This window comes from Anomaloglossus baeobatrachus, chromosome 3, assembly GCF_048569485.1.
Source record: "Anomaloglossus baeobatrachus isolate aAnoBae1 chromosome 3, aAnoBae1.hap1, whole genome shotgun sequence".
In the NCBI taxonomy this organism is placed as follows: Eukaryota; Metazoa; Chordata; class Amphibia; order Anura; family Aromobatidae; genus Anomaloglossus; species Anomaloglossus baeobatrachus.
This window is the reverse complement of record NC_134355.1, coordinates 453,554,238-453,577,898: the sequence shown is the minus strand read 5'-3', so window position 1 is coordinate 453,577,898 and position 23,661 is coordinate 453,554,238. Positions and strand designations below refer to the sequence as shown.

The 23,661-nt window shown below is 43.3% G+C and overlaps 1 protein-coding gene across 1 annotated transcript in view; it reads left to right on the top strand.

Moving 5' to 3' along the window:
• The window catches only part of MB21D2 (Mab-21 domain containing 2), a 29,630-nt gene extending 14,983 nt beyond the window's left edge, over positions 1–14,647 (top strand). Inside the window, exon 2 of the mRNA XM_075340489.1 lies at positions 11,369–14,647. Within this exon, the coding sequence (XP_075196604.1) occupies positions 11,371–12,633 (1,263 nt within the window). The 5' untranslated portion in view covers positions 11,369–11,370 and the 3' untranslated portion in view covers positions 12,634–14,647. The remainder of the gene's footprint in view (positions 1–11,368) is intronic.
• The last annotated feature ends 9,014 nt before the right edge of the window (positions 14,648–23,661 follow it).

The window sequence follows — 23,661 nt, the reverse complement described above, 5'->3', positions numbered from 1 at the left end:
GATGAGAACGGATGGTCATCTGCTATTAATTGCTCCATTTTCCATCACTGCACATGCCCAGAACAGATAGTTTTGTAAATGTAATAATAATAAATTGCAAAATAGAAGGAAATGAAATATTTGGTTTATCTTATCCATGTTTTGTTTTCTGTTTTTTTAATTGGATTCCTTACAAACAGGTCTCAGACTTGTGAATTAGCATGAAATATCGGGTATTCTGGACTTCAGATATGGTATACAGTGTCTGGAGTTGTGTGACAAGACGTTACTGAGCTTACTCTCTAGTATATAGAGTATGGTAAGAAGGATGTCTCACGCCTTTGCTGCCTACCTTTCAGTGTTATTAGTTAGAGCGCACATGCCCTCTAGTGGTCATTGTGGCCTACTACACAGACATTTTACACATCTATCCCAACCAGATATTGTTTCTGTCCTGAAGTTCTAGTGATGACAATGAGGATTACCAGACAGAAAAATTTGGCAAAAAAAAATCCAGCAACTGCAATATTCAATAAAGTTAAAACATAGCTTTAATCATCCATTAAAACTAGATTAAAAGCATAAGTAGACTAAAAGGACCCGTCTACGCGTTTCAAGCAAACACAGACTTGCTCCTAATGACAGCCATTCATAATTAAGAGCAAGTCTGTATTTGCTTGAAACGCGTAAACGGGTCCTTTCTGTCTACATATGCTTTTAATCTTGTTTTAATGGACATTATTAAAGCTATGTTTTAACGTTACTGAATATTGCGATTGCTGGATTGTTTTTGGGTTTTTTTTTGCATATTTTTGCTTCATTATACCTGGTTACCAGTCTAGGTTTTCTTGCACCACACCCTCAATCCGTGCTGGACTGGTGAGCTGTTCATTCCTTTGTAGATCACCAGACAGGACCAGCTGAGACTCGCCATGGCAGGCTCCACTTTTGCTCTTCAGAGAATGGGATGGTTTAGATGGAGATGTCTGAATGTGCAGGGATAAAACAGAAATGATCCAATCACTCATTAGAGATCTTCTCTGGGTTGTTCTTATTTCCAGCTCAATCAAATATACAGCGTAACTAGTGTAGTCATCTGCACATCACAGTAATCTGGCTCAGTGCTATATGCAGGATGTTTACAGTGGGGTACAGGGGACTGCAGTCTCTTATGTGGGTTCTTCTGCAGGCTCATTTGCAGGGCCTTCTGCTTTCCCATCTGCAGTCCCTTTTGCAGTTTCTCCTGAGGTCTCCACTGCTGGCTCTTCTGCAGTTTCTCCTGAGGTCTCCACTGCTGGCTCTTCTGCAGTTTTTCCTGAGGTCTCCACTGCTGGCTCTTCTGCAGGCTTTCCTGGTTCCTTCTGCAGTGTTTTCTGCGGTTTCTCTAGATGTCTCTCCTGCAGGCTCTCCTTAGGTGCTTTTTGTGGTCCCTTCTGCTGTCTTCTACGTTTTTTTCCTGAAGTTTCTCCTGTAGACTCTCTTGCACTTTCTCCTGTGGTCTCCTCTGTGGTTTCTCCTGAGGTGTCTCTCCTGAGGAATTTTCTGAGGTCTCTCCTTTTGCAATTTTTCATGAGATGTCTCCTGCGGACTCTTCAGCTGTCCTTTCTACAGTGTCTCCTGAGGGGTCTTCTGCAGGCTCTTCTTAGGTCCCTTCTGTGGCTGCTTCTGTTTCTCTAGAGGTATCTCTTGTTGGCTCTTCTGCAGTTTATCCTGAGGTGTCTCTTTTTGAGGAATTTTCTGAGGTCTCTCCTTTTGCGGTTTATCATGAGATGTCTCCTACGGACTCTTCAGCTGTCCTTTCTGCAGTTTTTCCTTAGGGCTCTTCTTAGGTCCCTTCTGTGGCTGCTTCTGTTTCTCTAGAGGTATCTCTTGTTGGCTCTTCTGCGGTTTCTCCTGAGGTATCTGCTGTGTGCTCTTCTGTGGGCTGTACCCTGAGAAACAAATGTCAGGTCCACATCTATTATGGACATGTTAGGTATAGATTACTGGAATACTTTCTCCATGTGCCATACTTGGGCCTAATGTATTATATTCTGGGCAGCATGTTCATATATTTGGTATAGTTTCTGCAAAAATGAAAGTGTAATCCTGAATTTGGCTGTGTGCACCCTCCAGCATGGGGTCCGTAAGAGGAGACCTGCGCTTACTGCAGGAGTTAGTGACGTCATTAATATCCAACGTCCGCACATTAATTTGTGACATTCTTGTTTCTTTGTGGTTTATTCTACCATTTACAATTAGAAAACATCGGTTTTAGGAGAAGAGCCTAATAGGAGACATCCCCCACGTATTTGACAGAAAGCTATTTTGACTTTTCGGCAGGTCTGTATCCTAAAGGCCCCGTCACACGCTACGATATATCTAACGATATGTCGGCGGGGTCACAGAGTTTGTGACGCACATCCTGCATCGTTAGAGCTGTCGTAGCGTGTGACCTCTCCGAACGACTGTTGACGAGCAAAAATACCTTATCGTTGCTCATTGACACGTCGTTCATTTTCATACTCTGTTCATCCTTCTGTGCTCCGGTTGTTCATTGTTCCCGAGGCAGCACACATCGCTCCGTGTGATACCCCGGGAACGACGAACACAGCTTATCTGTGTCCCGCCAGCAATGCGGAGGGAAGGAGGTGGGCGGGATGTTACGTCCCGCTCATCTCTGCCCCTCCGCTTCTATTGGCCGGCCGCTGTGTGACGTCACTGTGACACCGAACGTCCCTCCCACTTCAGGAAGTGGATGTTCGCTGGCCACAGCGACGTCGTCCGGGAGGTAAGTACGTGTGACGGGGGTTAACGACATTGTGCACCACGGGCAACGAATTGCTCGTGACGCAGAAACGACGGGGCAGGTGCGATCGCACGATATATCATACCGTGTGACGCCGTCTTAAGGGTTATGTTCACTTTTTTGTTTTGTAGTGAATTTGCTCTAAAAATCCTCTTCAAAATCACATGGGAAGCTTTTTTTCTTTTTTCACTTCTATGGGAAATCTACTTTGCGGTTTGTGAGTTTTCTTTTTTTTGTCCTCCAAGGCCATGTTCCCACACATGCAAAATTGCTGCTTTATTTTTCTATGTTTTTTTTCTTCAGGTGTCTGCACCAAAATATTCAATACCCATCTGATTATTGTGATTCTGCTGTGTTTTCATACAGTGTTTTCTAAATTTTTTTTCTGTTTTTGGTGAAAATTTGTAGCAGCTATTTTGTAGAAAACGCTGGAATGCTGCGCTTAAACAGGAAACTGTATGTATTTTTATTTTTTTGTTTTTTTAGTGTATTTTTTTTATTCAGGTTTTCTATTTAGATAAAGGCAAAAAAAAACCACAGTTGAGCAGCTTTCATAAACGCACAATGTCTGCGTTTTGATGATTTCGCACCCTCTTTAGTTAAACGGCTACTTAGCCGATTTTCTACACAGAAAAAAATAAAACTGGGAAAAATGCAGCTTTTCTGATACATAAAAACAGGGCCTGAAAAGGGTTTAAAAAAGGTATAGTGAAAAACCGCTCAAAATAAATAAATCTTTATTTTTATATAGCGCTAACATATTCTGTAGCGATTTACATACACCAGGAACACTGTCCCCATTGGGGCTCACAATCTACATTCCCTATCTGTATGTCTTTGGACTGTGGGAGGAAACCAGAGTACCCGGAGGAAACCCACGCAAACACGGGGAGAACATAGAAACTCCTTGCAGATGGTGTCCTTGGTGGGATTCGAACCCAGGTCCCCAGTGCTGCAAGACTGCAGTGCTAACCACTGAGCCACCGTGCCACTCCACTTGTGTGAAGAGGATCATGAAGGAAACCTTTCCAAACTGTACACGAACTGCAAAAAAAATTCTGTAGGAAAAAAATAACTTCCAAAACAGAAAGCTGAAGATTTTTTTTTTTTATTTTTATAAAGTGAAACACTCCTTTTTTATGCATATCTTAAAAAGCTGTGTGAACAGAGCCTTACGCCATCCTAGATCAGCCGGACGAGACATATGAGAAAGTCCATGGCCAGACCCTGACGCGGCGGCACCTTTCGGGTGAGCATGTTTGTGTCTGTAGATGCCAGTGATCGTGGCTGTTGGCACTTGCTGTGAGATATATTCGGAGGTAATAGGATACCCCCGTGGCTCCTTACTTCCAGCAGACTGCTGTTATGGCTCCTCGGTCAGACAGGATGTGACTTTTGCCATTTTACTAACTTGGGACTGAGCCTGTGTGACGCCAGCCCCTCGTAGCAGTGCTGCCCCCTATTTATAGACTGCAGGGGGGGCAATGTACCCTCATAAAGTGATGCATTACACAAGGCAATAGTCCGGCCACCTTCTTCTATAGACTCTGGATTATGGAAAGCTTCCCGCTATAATACCACATTATTGTAATGTGCAGCAGGCTTTCCTATAAACTCCAGAACAATGGTTAATGCGAGATTTACTGAGACAACTGATCCTAATTGATCTAGTAATAGGCCTGTCGACACGGAATATCTTAATCAGTTTAACAATTAATAAGGTTTTCGGCACATCTGCCTGGGGGGGGTTACACGACCCAGCACGCTGTGTGGGATTATTCCGGGTCCGAGGGCGCTATCTAGTGGAGAAACTAAATATTGTTTGCATTGGAAGAAATTTTGGAAAGCACGTCGTGTCTGTGTGTACACAGACGATATAATTACTGATTATGCCATTCAATGATAATCACATGTTAATTAACCCTTTTCGCTGATTTATCGGATTTTATCATCAAGCTGCATGTCTTTATTCAGATTATGTAGCGGATGTGATCTCATTATTATGACATTTTTCTATGTGTAAGATTGGCTTTTTCACTCGAGGTTTTATTAATCCTTATTTGATCAATTGACAGGGGATGAGTTGGATAGGGTTACAGGGTGCAGCACCTACATGTGGCCAAAGACCATGTCCATTACCTGTAATGACAAGCACCTGACTAAAATGTCCCCTAAATGTGCATCAAGAATATTGTATAAAGAATATATTGTCTCATAGCTTTCTCTGTAAGTCGGCGTCCGTGCATTTCTCTGACACCAGAGCCGTGATCAGACTTCTCCTCTATACTACCGCCTTGGTGTCATACTAATAGGGCCATTGGGGATTGGGCTGCGGAGGTAGACTGAGCTACTTGGTAAGGGCGCGCTCATGTATCAGATCTCCTCCCATTATTATACTATGGAGCACTGCTGATCAGGGTTTGTTTTTTTTTCTCTTTCCACTTTTTGGCATGCTGCGATTTGATGCGTAAACCGGATGTCACTCATTCATTCATGTGTATGGGTGCACTGGAGTGACATTGCGGATTTCAGTGAGCACATACAATGGAGAAGATGGAGGGATTTGGTTCTCCATCTTCCCCTCCAGTGTGCTCACACTATGCGGACACTGATTAAACTCTGAGCAAAGCTTGATCGGACTGTCTTTAGCATAATCGGCCCGATTCTCTAGGATGACAGAATCGACGGTCGTTCACACGTTGCGTTTTTTTTTTTTTTTTGCTTTATTTCGCCATGTCAAAAAAACGTATTTTGCACTACCAGCAAAATTTCTGAAATCTTATACACATGCTACTTATTTTTTCTTGCAGATTTCAACTCTCAAAGTGGGTTTGTTTTTTATTTCAAATCTGCAGCGTGGCAATTTTTTGTCTGACTGTAGTATAGGGACAGTGTTTTTGATGACCGATTCCATCCGCTGCCTAATCAGCAGACGTCTTTGACAGTACCTGACACTGCCGTATTTTCCGGCGTATAAGACGACTTTTTAACCCCTGAAAATCTTCTCAAAAGTCGGGGGTCGTCTTATACACAGGGTGTCGTCATGGCTTTACACACAAAATATATTCTCACCTCTCCTCCTCAGCCTCCAGCTGCTCCTTGAAGTCCGCAGGCACACAGATCCCTACGAGATAGCGTCCGGTGTACAGAGCGGCCGCTGCAGGATGTCGTCACGGCTTTACTACTGTTGAATGCTTTATAGTGCCACAAAGCATTCAACTCCAGTAAAGCGCTGATAATAGCGGCGGCCCTGTGTATTGGACGCGCTTTTACTGCAGTTGAATACTTTGTGGCGCCGTAAAGAATTCAACTGTAGTAAAGCCATGACGACATCCTGTAGTGGCTTATCTGTTCACGCTATCACGGAGGGCTCTGTGTGCGGACTGCAAGAAGCAGCTGGAGGCACAGCGGGCACGGAGGAGAGGTGAGAATATCTTTTATTGTGCAAACAACTGTATGATAGGGGACAGAAGGGAACCAGCAGGAGGACGTTATTAAACAATGGGCATATTACAGCAGGAGACATTACTAAACAATGGGGACATTACAGCAGGGGACATTACGATACAATGGGGACATTACTATACAATGGGGACATTACAGCAGGGGACATCATTAAACAATGGGGACATTACTAGGGTTGGCTAAAGCTGGGTTCACACATAGCGACAACGACATCGCTGTTACGTCACCATTTTCTGTGACGTAACAGCGACCTTGTAAGTCGCTGTTATGATCGCTGCTTAGCTGTCAAACACAGCGACGCAGCAGCGATCATAACGTCGCTACATGTGCAGAGAGCAGGGAGCCGCGCACACTGCTTAGCGCTGGCTCCTTGCTCTCCTAGCTACAATACACATTGGGTTAATTACCCGATGCGTACTGCAGCTACATGTGCAGAGAGCAGGGAGCCGGCACTGGCAGCGAGAGCGGCGGAGGCTGGTAACGAAGGTAAATATCGGGTAACCAGGGAAAGGTTTTCCCTTGGTTACCCGATGTTTACCCTGGTTGCAGCTGCCAGACGCCGGCTCCTGCTCCCTGCTCGCTTCATTTCGCCGCTCTCTCGCTGTCACACACAGCGATATGTGCTTCACAGCGGGAGAGCGACGACGAAAAAATGAAGCTGGACATTCAGCAACGAGCAACGACCTCACAGCAGGGGCCAGCTCGTTCCTGGATGTCACACACAGCGACGGGACGTCGCTGCAACGTCACAAAATGGTGACGTAGCAGCAACGTCGTTGTCGCTGTGTGTGACACCACCTTTACACACGGTATATACAATATATCCCAAACTCTATATTTTAACTGGAAGAGTTGGGTGTCGTCGTATACGCCCAGTCATCTTTATACACTGGAAAATACAGCAGTTAGAAGTACCTTGTTTTTCTCAATATACAATTTTGGAGTCTCTCTACAATGATGAGATTCTTCCTTTTTTTTTTTTTTTTTTTTTTTTTTTTTACCCTGTATACAGATTGGATTTGCGATTATACCGACAGTTATGGCAGTGCATTTTGGGTCAAAGAGTGTTCAAACAACCGGATTTAGCATTCTGTATTTTTTATACATCTGTCATATAAAAATGCAGGCTGTATTGCGATTGGCTAGTTTCTACTACATGTTTTGAAGGGAATCTGTCGCCAGGTTTTTGCTCTCCCATCTGAGAGCAGCATAATATAGAGACAGAGATCATAATTTCAGCAGTGTGTCACTTAAGGTCCAGTCACACTAAGCAACTTACCAGCGATCCCAACAACGATAGGGATCGCTGGTAAGTTGCTAGGAGGTTGCTGGTGAGCTGTCACACTGCGACGCTCCAGCGATCCCACCAGCAACCTGACCTGGCAGGGATCGCTGGAGCGTGGCTACACGAGTTGCTGGTGAGCTCACCAGCAACCAGTGACCAGCCCCCAGTCTCCTAGTTACAGCACACATCAGGTTAATTAACCCGATGTGTGCTGCAGCTAAATGTGCACAGAGCAGGGAGCAGCGCACACTGAGCGCTGGCTCCTTGCTCTCCTAGTTACAGCACACATCGGGTTAATTGCCTGATGTGTGCTGCAGCTACATGTGCACAGAGCAGGAGCCGGCAGCACAGGCAGTGAGAGCGGAGGAGGCTGGTATCAAAGGTAAATATCGGGTAACCAAGGACAGGGCTTCTTGGTTACCCGATGTTTACATTAGTTACCAGCCTCAGCAGAAGCTGGCTCCCTGCTCACTGCACATTTAGTTGTTGCTGTCTCGCTGTCACACACAGCGATCTGTGCTTCACAGCAGGACAGCAACAACTAAAAAATGGCCCAGGACATTCAGCAACAACCAACGACCTCACAGCAGGGGCCAGGTTGTTGCTGGATGTCACACACAGCAACATCGCTAGCAACGTCACAAAAGTTGTTCGTTACCAGCGATGTTGCTAGCGATGTTGCTTAGTGTGACGGGGCCTTTACTTGGCTGCCTAATCTAGAAATCATTGTTTTATCAATGGGAGATTATCACTACTAATCCAGCTGCCAGGTATTCCTCCATATTCATAGCTCTGTATAACCCTACCCCGTCACTGATTGACAGCTTTTTGAGTACACTGTACATTAGTAGAAAGCTGCCAATCAGTGGTAGGTGACCGATTCCGGCAGCTAAATAGGAAAGGGTTCTTTACAGTTAGAGCAGTCAGACTGTGGAATGCCCTACCACAAGAGGTAGTAATGGCAGATACTATAACAGCTTTTAAAAAGGGCTGGATGATTTCCTCAGTACACACAACATTGTCAGTTATAAATGACTTAGTGACAAAATGTATAATTGGTGGAGGAGGCTGAACTAAATGGACCCGAGGTCTTTTTTCAACCTATGTAACCATGAGCTCAGCATTCAGAGATCTGCCAGATCTACTGCAGTGACTTCATCAAATTGACAGCAAGCAGCTAGCTCAGTAAGTAACACGGGTCTCTGCCCCTACGTTATGGTCCTCTGAGATAGGGCAACAAAAACCTGGTGACCGATTCCCTTTAATAGGACATACCGCATTGCCCATAAACCACCACTGCATTATGGGTAGGCCTCAGATGCCGGCTGATTGAGGGGTAAAGCACTGAAAACACATTTAAGGGCGTATATCCATTAGCTTCATTTACTCTTAATGCACTTGCTTTGTTTTCTATTGATTGGCTTGCAAGTTGAAAGTTTTCTTAATTGATGTATAAAAGCTGGAGAACATGGAGGCTAGATCTGGCATTGATCTGATGAGGCGGCTTCTGCATGTAGCGCTCACATCAGCAGTGCCACCTGGTCTGCTTCGTTAGCTAATTAGTAATACTACATGCGGGTGTGATGCCCATGGCAGCGCTGTGCTGTCAGCCTCACAGGGTCCCTCAGCGTTACATTGGGAGCTAAGCTCCGCTATAGTGTCACAAGCCACATACGTTTGAATGAAATGTTAACTGCGCGCTTGCTGTGTCAGCGGGAATTGGTGCTGACCGACTGCTGATACAGCAAGACCACGGCCATTTTATTTCATTAATGGCATGAAATAAGGAGTTTATTTGATCTAAGTTGCTCAGTGCATATTGATTTTAAACTGCTACTTAAAGGGATTGTCTCACCGCAGACAATCCCTCCTATAGATCGATACAAGTCCCTGCAGCAGCCTCTTATGGAGACTCTGTAGTGTACCTGGCTGCCAGTCAGATGAATGACCATCCATTTAGAAGGAACCGGAGAGCTGGATCTTCCGTTGTAAACTCATTCATAAGGCTGCCCTAGTCTTATAAAGCTGATTACTGGTAACCACATTGTTTTGGGTAGGTTTACAGTATTTATTGGTAATATTGATGCACATCTTTACAAACTTCTTTCACTGCATATCCAGAAAACCTTGACTTGTCAAAGTCATGCACTACGGACCGACCAGTCCCATCTTCACTGCCGGTAGCCCGCCTACTGAGGGATGACTGATCCCAGATCCGACCTCACTCGCTCTTCCTAGCATCCCACAGTTGTTTGTGAGCGCTGTGACTTTTGGCATAAGCAGTGTGATCTCAAGCCCTTGGATGTAGGTACAGGGCTAGTGCGCACGCCCAAAGCCACAGCATTCACAAGCAGTTGTGGGAAGCAAAGTTCTATGAGGAGCAAGCGAAGCTGGATCTGTCATGCCTCAGTGGACAGCTATCGGCAGCCAGGCAGGACTAGTCCGCCCATGGTGCACAACGTTTTCATTAGTCAAGGTCATTTGGAAATGCTGTGAAAGAAGTTTGAAAAAGTGAGTATCACTATATACTGCAACCATTCTCCAAACAATGTGATTGACAGTAATCTGCATAAAGCTGAGGCCACACGGGGATTACTGCGAGTCCCCGCATGACACTCTGCTCACGCTCGCAGCACAGCGGGAGCCGAGTGTCATGTGAGTGTGGTTCGATTGTGTGATCAGACCACAGTTGCGGAGGGGAAGGCAGGTGCTGCGGAGGAAAGGGAGGGATTTATCTCTCCTCTGTTGCGGCTGATGCAAGATTCACACTGCTCTCGCATTACACCGGTGTAACACAAGAGCAATGCAATATTTCTCTCACCCCATAGACTTGCATAGGTGCGAGTGGATCAGGATCGCATTCCACCCGCAGCAGCATGCTGCGACTGTTTTCTCGCTCCGATTAGGGCTGAGAAAATAATCGCTCATGGGTGCTGCCCCATAGAGTAATATTAGTCCGAGTGGAATGTGATTTTTTTTTTTTTTTTTTTAAATCACATTCCACTCTCACTATTTTTCTCGCCATGTGTCCTAAGTCTTAAAAGACAGATACAGCCGTAGTTTTTTTGGTGTTGATCCAGCTGTCTGATTCTTTTTAATACTTGGACAGCCCAAATATGCCAAATATGCTAAAGTGAAGCTGTTTGTGTATTTGACACCTACACGGCAGTCCTGAATGGTGGCTTTTTTCTTATTTCTTTTTTTCTATTTGTTTATGGTCTTTTCCTGGTTGTAACTTTATATTTTATATATATATATATATATATATATATATATATATATATATATATATATATATATATATATATATATAAATATAATGGCATATCGATGTAGAGAACTGACATAAAATACAGAATCATCAAACATTAGCGGTCCGTAGATTTGCTTCCTTCATGTGCCCCCTCTCCTCTACCTACAATCACCGCTTTAAAGGGATATTCCCATCTCCAAAATTCTATCCCAATATGTAGTCTGTGTAAAAATATTGGCAAATACCTCCAATTAGAAATGCCCTGATATAGCCATGTCTCTTACCTCATGTGCAGGGCATTGCAGCTTAGGTATCATGATTATGTCCACGAGAAACTAACTGTCACTATATGAGTGGACGTAATCATGGATACCTATGCTGCAATGCCCTGCACATGAGGTAAGAGACATGGCTAGATCAAGATAACTAACCTACATTTCTAATTGGTGGTATTTGCTAATATATTATACCTACTACATATTGGGATAGAGTTTTGGGGATGGTTATAACCATTTAATACGAAATTAGAATGGTTTGTAGTAATTTAATCTTGAGATGCTTCTTTTGATATCAATATTTTCCTTTTTTATCTTTTTAGGTATGGTTCAGAAACTAGACCAGAAGTTGCCTGTAGCCAATGAGTATTTGCTGCTGTCTGGTGGTGTTCGAGAAGGAGTTGTTGACCTGGATCTTGACGAGTTAAATGTTTATGCTCGTGGAACAGACTATGACATGGATTTTACTCTACTTGTGCCAGCTTTAAAACTTCATGACCGAAACCAACCCGTCACCCTGGATATGCGGCATTCTGCACTTTGTCACTCATGGCTTAGCCTTCGACTGTTTGATGAAGGGACCATCACCAAATGGAAAGATTGTTGTACAATAGTTGACCATATCAACGGGGCTACTAACTATTTTTTCTCCCCAACAAAAGTTGCTGACTGGTTCCATGAGTCAATCAGCATTGTGTTGTCTGAGATTCAGAAGAAGCCGCAGAGAGGGATGCCCAAGGTAGAGAAGGTAGAAAAAAATGGTACGATTATTACAATAATTTTAGGCGTCGGTAGCAGTCGCATGATGTACGATATTGTTCCTGTGGTCTCTTTCAAAGGTTGGCCAGCTGTAGCTCAAAGTTGGTTAATGGAAAACCATTTCTGGGATGGCAAGATCACAGAAGAAGAAGTAATAAGTGGCTTTTATTTAGTGCCGGCTTGCTCCTATAAGGGTAAAAAAGATAATGAATGGAGGTTGTCATTTGCCAGAAGTGAGGTACAGCTGAAGAAATGCATTTCCAGCAGCTTAATGCAAGCCTACCAAGCTTGTAAAGCCATAATCATAAAGCTCTTATCAAGACCTAAAGCTATCAGTCCATACCATCTCCGCAGTATGATGCTGTGGGCTTGTGACAGACTTCCAGCTACTTACTTGGCTCAAGATGATTACGCTGCCCATTTTCTTTTGGGACTTATTGATGATCTGCAGCATTGCTTAGTCAACAAAATGTGCCCCAATTACTTCATTCCTCAGTGCAATATGCTAGAGCACCTTTCAGAGGAGACTGTTATGTTACATGCTAGGAAGCTCTCCTCTGTGAGGTCCGATCCAGCAGAACACCTCCGAACGGCCATAGAACACGTCAAGGCAGCAAACCGGCTCACCATGGATATCCAAAGGAGGGGTAGCACCACCAGCATACCTTCACCACAGTCTGATGGCGGAGACAATAATCAACCTGATGACCGGTTAGCCAAAAAATTACAACAACTAGTGACTGAGAACCCAGGAAAATCCATCTCAGTCTTCATTAACCCTGACGATGTAACAAGGCCTCACTTTAGGATTGATGACAAGTTTTTCTGAGACTTTCACATACTTACATTAAGACTTGATGTGTAGTCTGTGTGCTGTCTTGTTTTTACATATCCAGCCTAGATTGGATCTGTCAAGAACAATATGAACTTTTTAATCCTGATTGTGCAGGACTTTGCAAATTTTGAAACCGTAAATGACTATTTCATATGCTGCTTTGATCATTTTTAGTTTCAAGGGAGAACATGAGCCTTAATGACCATTTTTATGTTTTCATTGTCTATTTAATTTGTCTATATGTTGAGAAATTAGATTTATGTTTTGGAAATAAATTATTTGCTTTGGGCTTCCATTGATTTCCAGAAGACATTAATACTTTCTCGTTCTGTAGATGAGGTTTAAAGAGAACGTTGTAGGAGGATTTAGGCTAACCATGGTAGGTTGATAATCATGCTGTTCTTATACAGGATAATTATAAAGATTCATTGGGTTTCAAAGAGGTATGTTTCAAAATGTATGACATGGACTATAGTGAATGGCACATAGCGAACATAAATTCTCCAAGTTTATCACATAATGTGTACAAATGTTTTATGTGTCCTTCTTTTGTCACACGACACACATCTATGTGGTAATTCAGTTCAACCCAAACACGCTGCAGCATGTCCCCATCGATGATCATTAGAGCAGCATAGCATTCGTGTTGGCTGGCTGTAAATGTTACAACAGCTTTATGCTATATAGTTTCTGCTGCAGTTGCTGTCGCAGAATTTTCCAAACAGTTGGCTGAGGAATGCCAAGTTCACAACTTGTGCGGCATGTTGATTTCAGTGGGCTCCATACAGAGAGCTCTCAAAACCTCTCCACTGCTTCGCCTGCTTGTCGGAGGCTTTACATTTGCACAAGCATCCTGTGTCCTTAAATTGTCAATAACATCACAGAATGCTGTGGTGACCAGGTGGTCACTTTCATACCCTCTTCGCAACACTCGCTGCACGGTAACAATTCATTTATACTTCTCTTACTCTAAAACACAAAACACTATCTCTTGCATAGTCTCCATTTTGAGATCTGATGCCACCCTGCCACGTGGTGAGTCACAAGCAAGTCTGCACACGCAAGTTACAAACTCTGAGACGTGACCTTTCAATATTTTAGTATTGTAAATTAATTAAATTTATATCTTTGCTGTAATCTGAATGCAAAACCCAATGAATCTTTTATAATTACCCTGTACTTTGGCTTATGCTAACTAATGTAAATAAAAAAAACTTGGAAATTTTTTTAAAACTGCTCATAACAAATGTAAAGTCACTGGAGAGGGGATGACTGTAACTGAACCTGAAGGATGTCATCACAAGTCACCACCAATGGAATCCCATGCATGCGCGGTCAAGTCATCTCCACCGGTCTTGGCTTGATCTCCACCGGTCTTGGCTTGATCTCCACCGGTCTTGGCTTGATCTCCACCGGTCTTGGCTTGATCTCCACCGGTCTTGGCTTGATGTCCACCGGTCTTGGCTTGATGTCCACCGGTCTTGGCTTGATCTGCACATCTGTCAGATGCTGTGGAACTTCCCTTATTGCACCTTGTGAGCTATCCTTCAGGCAAGAGTCCCAATCATCCTCTTTGTTTTTCTTTTCTTACTTTATGTTGCATAAGCCAAAATATATAAGAGAGATATTGCCATCAGTCCTGCATAACAGTTGCTTCATTGGCCCATATAATCTTGGCAGGTTTCCCTTAAGGTGGCCTAGCTATGGCTCTAGTTTGGTTGACTTTACAGTGAAGTTGTTCTAGACCCTTTAATTTGCTTATAAGTACATACGATTCATTGATAGTAAATGAGTAAACATTTCCAGGAAAATATCACTATACAAATCCATAAAATATATTCAGATGAAATTTTAAGGCACCACTTTTTTTTTTTTTATTTTGCCACTTTGAACTAAATCTTCTCCAATTGGATGATTCCAGTAGAATTTCACAAATGTTGATCCAAAGAATGTATTAATGTCTGTACATAATAAACTCTTTTCTAGGTACAGTCTCCTTAATCTGAAACATTGTACCTCTGCTGGTTTTCCTCCTGTGCCCTAACACTGGAATCCCTGGCACGTGGCCTCGGAGTACTATAAGGACTATAGTTCTGTACGTGTAACTCATGATGTATATTTCTCCGTGTACCCAGCAAACCTTGCAAATGTGAGCTTGAGGGTTTTCAGCAGGGTTTATGTAATTGGTCTCAGTCAAAAGAAACATACCAATAGTTATTTTGCTATGAAATGAGCCATGTTTAACAGGACACCATTGGGGGTATATTATTGTTACTTAAATGTCTGAACTTTTGGGGAAAAAAATCATTTTGAAATTGTGTTTTAATTACCATATTGCTTCTACAGCTGCTTTTGTGTTGTACTGTTTATTGCTAGCTGCAGAATAAGTTATCTGAGAATCAGTCTGACAGCATTTATAACTTATCGTCCTTACTCTAAGCTTCTCTCAACTGATTTATGACCACATTAAGTTGATCTCAACTATGTGATCATAAATTTGTTGAGAGAAGCTTGGAAGAAGGACCATAATGATTATAAACTCTCCTTGTCAGAACGACCTCGCTGACTGATCCTCTGATTACTCATTCTGCAGCTAGCTTTAGACAATGTAAGGTATAACAGGCAGATAGTGCAAGACTTTTAAAGGGGTGGTTCACCCATATTTATTATTGGCCACAGCGATATTATGTTGAGAAGCAAGGTTTCTCAAATACCTTGTGTTTCTAATAGTGCCTGTGAGCGGCGCTATTGCAGTCCGCTCTTCCCCATCACCTGATCTCCGGGCTCCGTGACCTCGGGGATCCGGTGATGTCACGTCAACTTCCTGCTCACCTCATATCGCCACGGCTGGCCCAGTCTCTGTGAGTCACTGGACTGTGGGCGGAGTTTCCCGCTCATCACATCCCACCGTCACAACGCAGCACCTCCTTGCTCCCTCTTCCCTCACTGAAGAGCGCCGCAAGCAGGAGGGATGCTAGGCGGTGACGAGCGGTGAAACTCTGCCCACAGCCCAGTCACTCGGAGACTGGGGCCGGCCGCAGTGATGTCAGGTAAGCAGGACGTTGACGTGACATCACCGAATCCCCAAGGTCACGGAGCCCTCTGGGTCAGGTGGTGGGGAAGAGCAGACTGCAGTAGCGCCACTCACAAGCACTATTAGCAACATAAGGTATTTGAGAGAAACCTTGTTTCTCAACACAATATCGTGGCCAATAATAAATATGGGTGAACCACTTCTTTAATGAAAGCCACTTGCAAAAATTATTTTTAGCTCAAAGTACATGCATTTAAGTAAAAAAAAAAATGCTGCATCCCTGAATGTGTCTGTTTCATTTAAAGGGGTTGTCCTCATTGTGACTACAAACTTTTGATCCTCATAGTGCGCAGTATGCATGCTTTCAGGATTTGCCAGGAGCGTGCTGGCGGGTGACAGCAAGTATGCAATTTGCATACATGCGGTCATGTGCCCACTAGACATGGCTCAATACAAGTGAATCTTGGAATGTGGAATGGTGTATGTAAATCACAGACTTGCGGTAACTTAACTGCCCATGCCCAGCACCGGAGAATCCTGGGAGGATTCACAAGTCTGCAGTTACATAGACTCCAAGCCTAGACGACCCCTTTAAGAAAAAACGGGTCGAATAAGTGATTTTATTTTTTATCAGGTTTTGATCTTAACATGTTTATCTCCAAATGTGACACTTATGTATATGAATTCTGTACATAATGGCAGAATCCTTTGAACATACAAACCTAGCTATTCATAGAAAAAATAAGAAAATAAGTGGTACTACCTTCTTATTATTAAGCCTGTCTAATAATGATTTGTACTCTGTACCTAGCAAGAAAGCATCTTCTTATGGAGTGCTGCCATGTAATTTAGATAGCAGTCTGCTGAATGCCATCTTTCCTGACCACTGTACACATGGATAAATGGGGAGGGGGGAACAAGTCTTTTTCTAGACTCTATTGGTTGCTGCTTATCTTCCCTAAGAGCAAGAAGATCAAGCATTTTAAAGCCCACCAGCCCACTCTTTCTACCAACCCTCACCTCACCCTTTCTCCCTTCCTGGCAAACTCTGGACACCCCGTTATACACAGAATAATTGTCCAGTTCCTCTAAAGTCTGGGTATTCAGATAAATTGGCAGCTTTGCAATTGGCACTGTTCCCCATGGAGTTCATCAACACAGCCTGATACTGAGCTGTCAGATTCACAGAAGACATCAGGGAGAATCTGTATAGCCCCGGTCTTCTTTCTTGAGCTTCTTATTGATCAAACATATGCATTAGCCGGGGTGCCCCAAACTAATGGTGAACTTGATGATCTCATTTTTTTTGACACTGCAGGTTTGTGACATAACAATTTTTGCAATTTAGTACACAACCCATTAGCCTCATAAATATTTCTCCAAATCTTCTCTGGGTTACCAAGAATATTGATCAGCTGCCTCAAGTGTACGTAAGCGGGTTAGTATTTATTGGATGTTGACTATTAGCCGGTCATCCTAGTCTTGTTCGGAGCATACAAATTCTATTCGATTCTTTTGGTGCTACTCTCATGGTGGATAGTAAACCATCCTACAGTACATTTCAAGAAGGAATTACAATGAGATTTTGAGTGACTTCTATCAAAAGAGGTGCTATGACTCACAATGGTTAGATTATCCTGGATTATCACTGCTCCAACTGCCGATTGAAACGCGACTTTACCTCTTCTTACTGTGCACTCACTTTTATACAGCACGTACACCGTGTTTCTTATGTCATCTCAATGATCTTGTTATTCGATGGTAATCAGACATGTCCAGGTACATGTAGAACAATGTTCCTTTCACAATACATTGGGGGTATTTGCTTTTACGCATCTACAGGCAAGGGGGCATTTATAACGTAACAATAAGCATTACCATATGCATTATTTGCACTAATGTTAGTTATGTCTATTGTCATGTTTAACTGTTTCCTGCCATATACATGTGATTACTTTCTCTTTCATAGAATAAACCTGTTTTTATTTTCGTTGGTCTTGGTTCTCCTTTAAATATGATGTAATGCATTCATCCTGCTGTAATTTCCTGTTCTCCTTCATTGTGTAGGATTTGTGTGTCTCATAAGTCATCATCCAGACATAACATAAGTCATTGTATCTGTGCTGCTATCAGACTCAAGGTGTATAATTGATATTATGCATTTTTTTTTCTCATGCAAATTAAAAATGGAAATCTATTTTGGATTGTTTGTTCCTTTTGTTTTAACTACCTTTGATTAATATGTGCATGTATATGACAATTAGTGGCTAAAACTAGGGAGCCAAACAGGTCAGGCACTCTGAAAGGGCTCAACTCGAGTATTGAGTATAATGGAAGTTAACGACTGGTCAGTCTGGGTCTCTGCCCACAATATCTGGGGGGAGGGTGGTATTTTTTCTTTTTTGGACACCCTACATCCGAAAACATTGTTTTAACCCCCAAAGACTGAATATGGCTCTCACTGAGGTGCCTGCTCACATTATGCAAAGAAGCAAGCCTGTGTGTTGTGTTCGTTGTTTTACGGACGAAACATCCAAGCACCCGTGATACTTGGCCAAATACCTGAGTACCCCAATACTTGATCTAGTATCGAACACTGACCAGCACGCTCACCCATCACTAGCTAAATCCCATCATGCAGCTCATGTTAGCAGCTACAGTAGTGTGCAGAAGTTGTAGGCTGGTGGTGAAAATGCTGCACTGTAAGAATGCTTTAACAATAAGAGTTCATAGTTTTATTTTTTTATCAATTATTAAAACTCCCGTGAATGAGCAAAAGAGAAATCTAAATCAAATCAACATTTGGGGTGACCACTCTGCTTCCAAAACCACATACATTTTTCTAGGTACATTAAAGGAAAACTGTGATTGTTCGAAACATAATGAAGAATTAACCACATATCTTCATCTGCGGATGTAGGTTTGTGCAAATCCTTCTGTTTTCATATAATCCCAGATAGACTTGATGAGATTGAGATCAAGGCTCTGTCAGCCATATCTTCTTTCCGTGAATAAGGATAGTTCTTAACCCCTTAATGACCGAGGACATACCTGTACATCCTAAATCATTAAGGGGTGATCACCGCTGGCTGCTGCAGTGAGCCACCGGAGATCCCCACACAGCAGACGCGTGCCTCACAGTCTAGGTTGAATCCATGATCCACCCGCACCTGTTAACCTGTTAAATTGTGCTGTCAAAATGTAACAGCGTGATTTAAATGCCCCCTGCGGGTAACACGCACTTACCCACCGCCATCGGGAGCCGATGGTTGCCATGGTAACTACAGGAGTCATTACATGACTCTTTCCTATCATGACTCACTTCCTGTAACAACTGGCAGAGCACTGGCTGTTACAGAAGACAAGCATTTCTGCAGATCTGGATATATACATCTGGATATAGTGAACACTGTGAATAAACTATCCCAAAAACCATCATGCAATCACACTTTTTTTGCAATTTTTCTCCACTTGGAATTTTTTTGCCGTTTTCCAGTACACTATATGGTAAAACTTTTATGGTTTCATTGAAAAGTACAACTCGTCCAGCAAAAAACAAGCCCTCATATGGCAAGATTGATGTAAAAATAAAGTCACGGCTCTTTGAATAAGGGGAGCAAAAAAAAAAAAAAACGTCTTTGGGTGAAGGGGTTTGTGATACTGGTTGTATGTTTGGAGTCATTGGCCTGATACAGAATACATTTGGAGAAATCAGATGCCTCCCTGATGCTATTTCTAAGCAATGAGGACACCACTAATCCTGACTAAAGATGGGCGAACCCACAGATGTTTTTTTTTGTTTTTTTTGTTTTTTTTTTATAAAGTCTGATTCTCTGGTTCAGGACCGCATTTGAGCTTGGACCCCAAAACCCATACAAATCTAATGGACTCTAACTTCTGTGCTGTAAAATGGTGGTAGCAAGTGCTGGGGGGGCTGCAAACGGAAATAAAATGGTGATTAAAGAAGGACAATTATACTTATCGAGTTTCCACGCGGCTGTCACACTGCTTCTGGGTCCGTTTATTAAACCTCATACATATTTACAGCTCCCCAATCCCACCCTCTGTGACAGCGTCTGTGATTGGTTGCAGTCAGACTGCCAGCGTGCCGATGTCGGTGATTTGTTGCCCTCACACTAGCTGTCTGGATCCCCACAGTGTAGTGTAAAAATAAATTAATAATTGGAAAATGTAGGCTGCCTCATATTTTGATACCCAGCACAGAAAAGCAGACAGCTGGAGGCTGCAGCCCCCACCCGTGTGCTTTATCTTGGCTGTGTATCTTCCAGGAGATGCAGATTGGGTGCAGAAATTTGTTGCAGAAATCTGCAACAAATCTGCATCTCCTGGCAGAAAAATGTCATGCGGTTTTGGTCCAGATATTTGTCGCTGTATTGCACCAAAAAACGCAATACGGTTTTGAAGCGTTTTTCTGCCAGGCAATGCTAATTTCTGAATCAAAAGCATATTCCCTGGCAGAAATCCGCTTCAAAACCGAATTTTTTTTGTGGGGGGGGGGCTGTTTTTTTTACCAGGAGATGCAGATTTCTGCACCAAGTTTCTTCACCAAATCTGCATCTCCTGGCGGAAAACTGCTGTGTTTTTTTAGTGTGTACTTCTGCCAAGAGATGCAGATTTTCTGCAACCAAATACTCAACATGCATGTAGGAATAAAATAAAAAACAGGGTCCGCTCCTGTGTGAATCTGCTAAAAGTGGAGAGAATAAATTAAATGCGAGGTACTACTCACCCTGATGGTTGTGCACCCCTGCACAACTACAGTGATCACCTGAACTCAGACATTGCTACACAGGGAGATCTGCAGCTGCTTGTGGAGCACAGTGTCTCCACATGTGACAGGGAAGGGGTTTGTTAGCTTCCCCTTTTAGACTACGTCTTAGCCTCGCATACAGCCAGATCAGATCTCATACTTTGCACTGATGAAGGACAACCATCCCAAAACACTGTCTGCAATTTGAGGTTCTGATCTGGCATAAATCCCAAGTCATATGACAAGACTCTTTGGAGGGTCACTTTGACTTCTAGGATTGCTACCTCCAAAAGGTTGCACCAGAGTTTGTCTTCTTCCTCCTTGAAGAGACAATTTGACTATTTCCCAGAGGAGCATTGTGGCTTAAGTCTCCTCACTGGCATGCTGGAATGATGTGTCAGTCTCCGAAAGGAGAATAGCTTCCCCTTTAGACATTTGTCCCTTTAGACATTTGTGAAACAAGAACACAAAGAGCCGGCTCTCTTGAATGAATGATGTGAGCTGGCACCCCAGTGCAAGACCTTTGCAGTGTCTAAATAGCTCTGCTGGGGGATAAAAAGGAATGTTTTTGGATGTAGAATGTCAATCAAAATAACGCGGGAAACCCCTCTCTTTGGAAATGCTGTGTTTATGGCTGGCTGTAAGTGGACGAAGAGCCGAACTGCCAATCGGTGACTTCCATAACACTCGTTACTCGAGTTGAGCCTTTCCAGATCTTCTGATCTATTCGGCGCGAGTAACAAGCACCCAATTATTTTTAGTGCTCACCAATCTCAATTATAAAAAAGGAAAGGAAAAAAAATAGGGATGGATTTTCCTGTTCTGTAGCATCATTATGTCAAGATAATACAATGTGGCAAATGCAAACTATAATGTTCTAAAGCTGTAATATTTACATTCCACTTTAGCTTTTCAGATTTACTGTTGGTTAGGGTCACACGGCAATTTGTGACCACACAACAAAGAATTTGCAAAAGACTTTTGTTTAAAGGGAACCTGTCAGCAGAAATTTCCCCTAAAACCTAACAGATTCCCCCTCTGCAGCTCCTGGGCTGCATTCTAGAAAGGTCCCTGTTATTATTGTGCCCCCTTTCTGACCAAAAAAAAAGAGTTTATAAAGAGGTACCTTTTTGGCTTCGGATTCTATAAATGTGACACGGGGGCGGGCAGCCTGATGGCCGTTATTCTGCCCCCTGGTCCTGTATGCCGCCCCCATCGCTGATTTCCATACTTTTGGACGCCGCCCACTGCTCCAGCCATCCCCGCGCATGCCCAGTGCCAGTCTCACGGGACTGAGCAGTGTGACCGCTGGTGACGTGTGCGCAGACAAGTGATTATGGGCGGGACTGTGACTGTTATCAGCAAGTACCCGCCCATAATCTCGTGAGCGCGCAAACCTCTCCAGCGGTCACACTGTGCTCAGTGTAGATGCTAGACTGTATGGGCTGCTTCCAGGGATGACGTCCCTTTGTCACGTGATAGTATTTTGAACACGCCCCTATCACGTGACAAAGGGACGTCATCCCTGGAAGCAGCCCATACAGTCTAGCATCTACACTGAGCACAGTGTGACCGCTGGAGAGGTTTGCGCGCTCACGAGATTATGGGCGGGTTCTTGCTGATAACAGTCACAGTCCCGCCTATAATCACTTGTCTACGCACACGTCACCAGCGGTCACACTGCTCAGTCCCGTGAGACTGGCACTGGGCATGCGCGGGGATGGCTGGAGCAGTGGGCGGCGTCCAAAAGTATGGAAATCAGTGATGGGGGCGGCATACAGGACCAGGGGGCAGAATAACGGCCATCAGGCAGCCCGCCCCCGTGTCACATTTATAGAATCCGAAGCCAAAAAGGTACCTCTTTATAAACTCTTTTTTTTGGTCAGAAAGGGGGCACAATAATAACAGGGACCTTTCTAGAATGCAGCCCAGGAGCTGCAGAGGGGGAATCTGTTAGGTTTTAGGGGAAATTTCTGCTGACAGGTTCCCTTTAAAGTAAATATGGTAGTGCAGAAATCCAGCAGATTTATTGGTCGTGCAATCCCTTTTTTAATTGGATTACACTCGTCCGATTTATAAGTTCATGTGAACGGCTCCTTAAAATGTGCCTCCACCTTGCTGTTTTGCCCTTTTGGAGGATTGTAGGTACTATAACACTGGTATATATACACTGGAGATCAAAATGAGAGAACACACAATTTCCTAAATGTTAAGCTCATGGTGTAGTCCTAAGTGATTATATCCTAACATGAGTAAACTAGGAGTATGTTAAGCTTATTTCATAAATTAAATTGATTTGTAAAGCACAAAATAAAATAAAAATGTAAATGAGATGAATGAAAAAGACCACTGATCAAAATTAGAAAACACTTTCAGAAACCTGCAAGTTATTGGTGTTAATCTGGCACCTGGTGCTAATTTCCTTAATTATCTGACACACCCTATTTAACTGGCAGCCTAACTTCCCGGTTTGCACTCAATTTGTAAACATGATGTGCCATTCCAAAGTGACTGAAAGCCTCCGCCAGCAGGTTGTCCATATGAAGGACAAAGGGGTGACCCCATCAGTCATAGCAAGAGAAGCTGGTCTTTCCAAGTCTGTGATTTTGAGAATTACAACTTTACAACATCACAAACTCTTTCTAGTCCCTCAAGAAGGCTGGTCGCCCTCAAAAGACAAATACAAGAGAGAACAGGACAATGTGGAGAATCTCCATGGGTAATCATTTTAACACTGCAGCTGGAATTGCTCGGCAGTTCAGCACTGAACAGGGTAAGGATCTGTCTCGTCATACAGTGTCACATTTAAGAGCATTTGGACTGAAAGCCTTCTCTGCAGTGACCAAACTTCTATTTACCAGAAAGAATCAAAAGGCTAGACTCCCCTTTGGTGAGGAGAATGTTGTGTGGACAGAGGAAAAGTGGTCCACAGTTAATTTTGCTGACAAAAGCAAGTTTAATTTATTTGGGTCTGATGGGAAACATGTTCACTTACAAACTGGGGAAAGACTGAACCCAAAGTGTGTTAAGAAGTCAGTGAAAGGTGGTGGAGGAAGTGTCATTGTGTAATGTTTTCTGCACCAGGAGTTGGACCTCTCATACAGCTACATGGCAGAGTGAATGTGAGTGTGTATCAGAACCTTGTTCAGCAACATGTGGTTCCTTACTTGCGTTGATCACTCAATCAGCCAGCAATTTTCATACAGGACAATGTCCC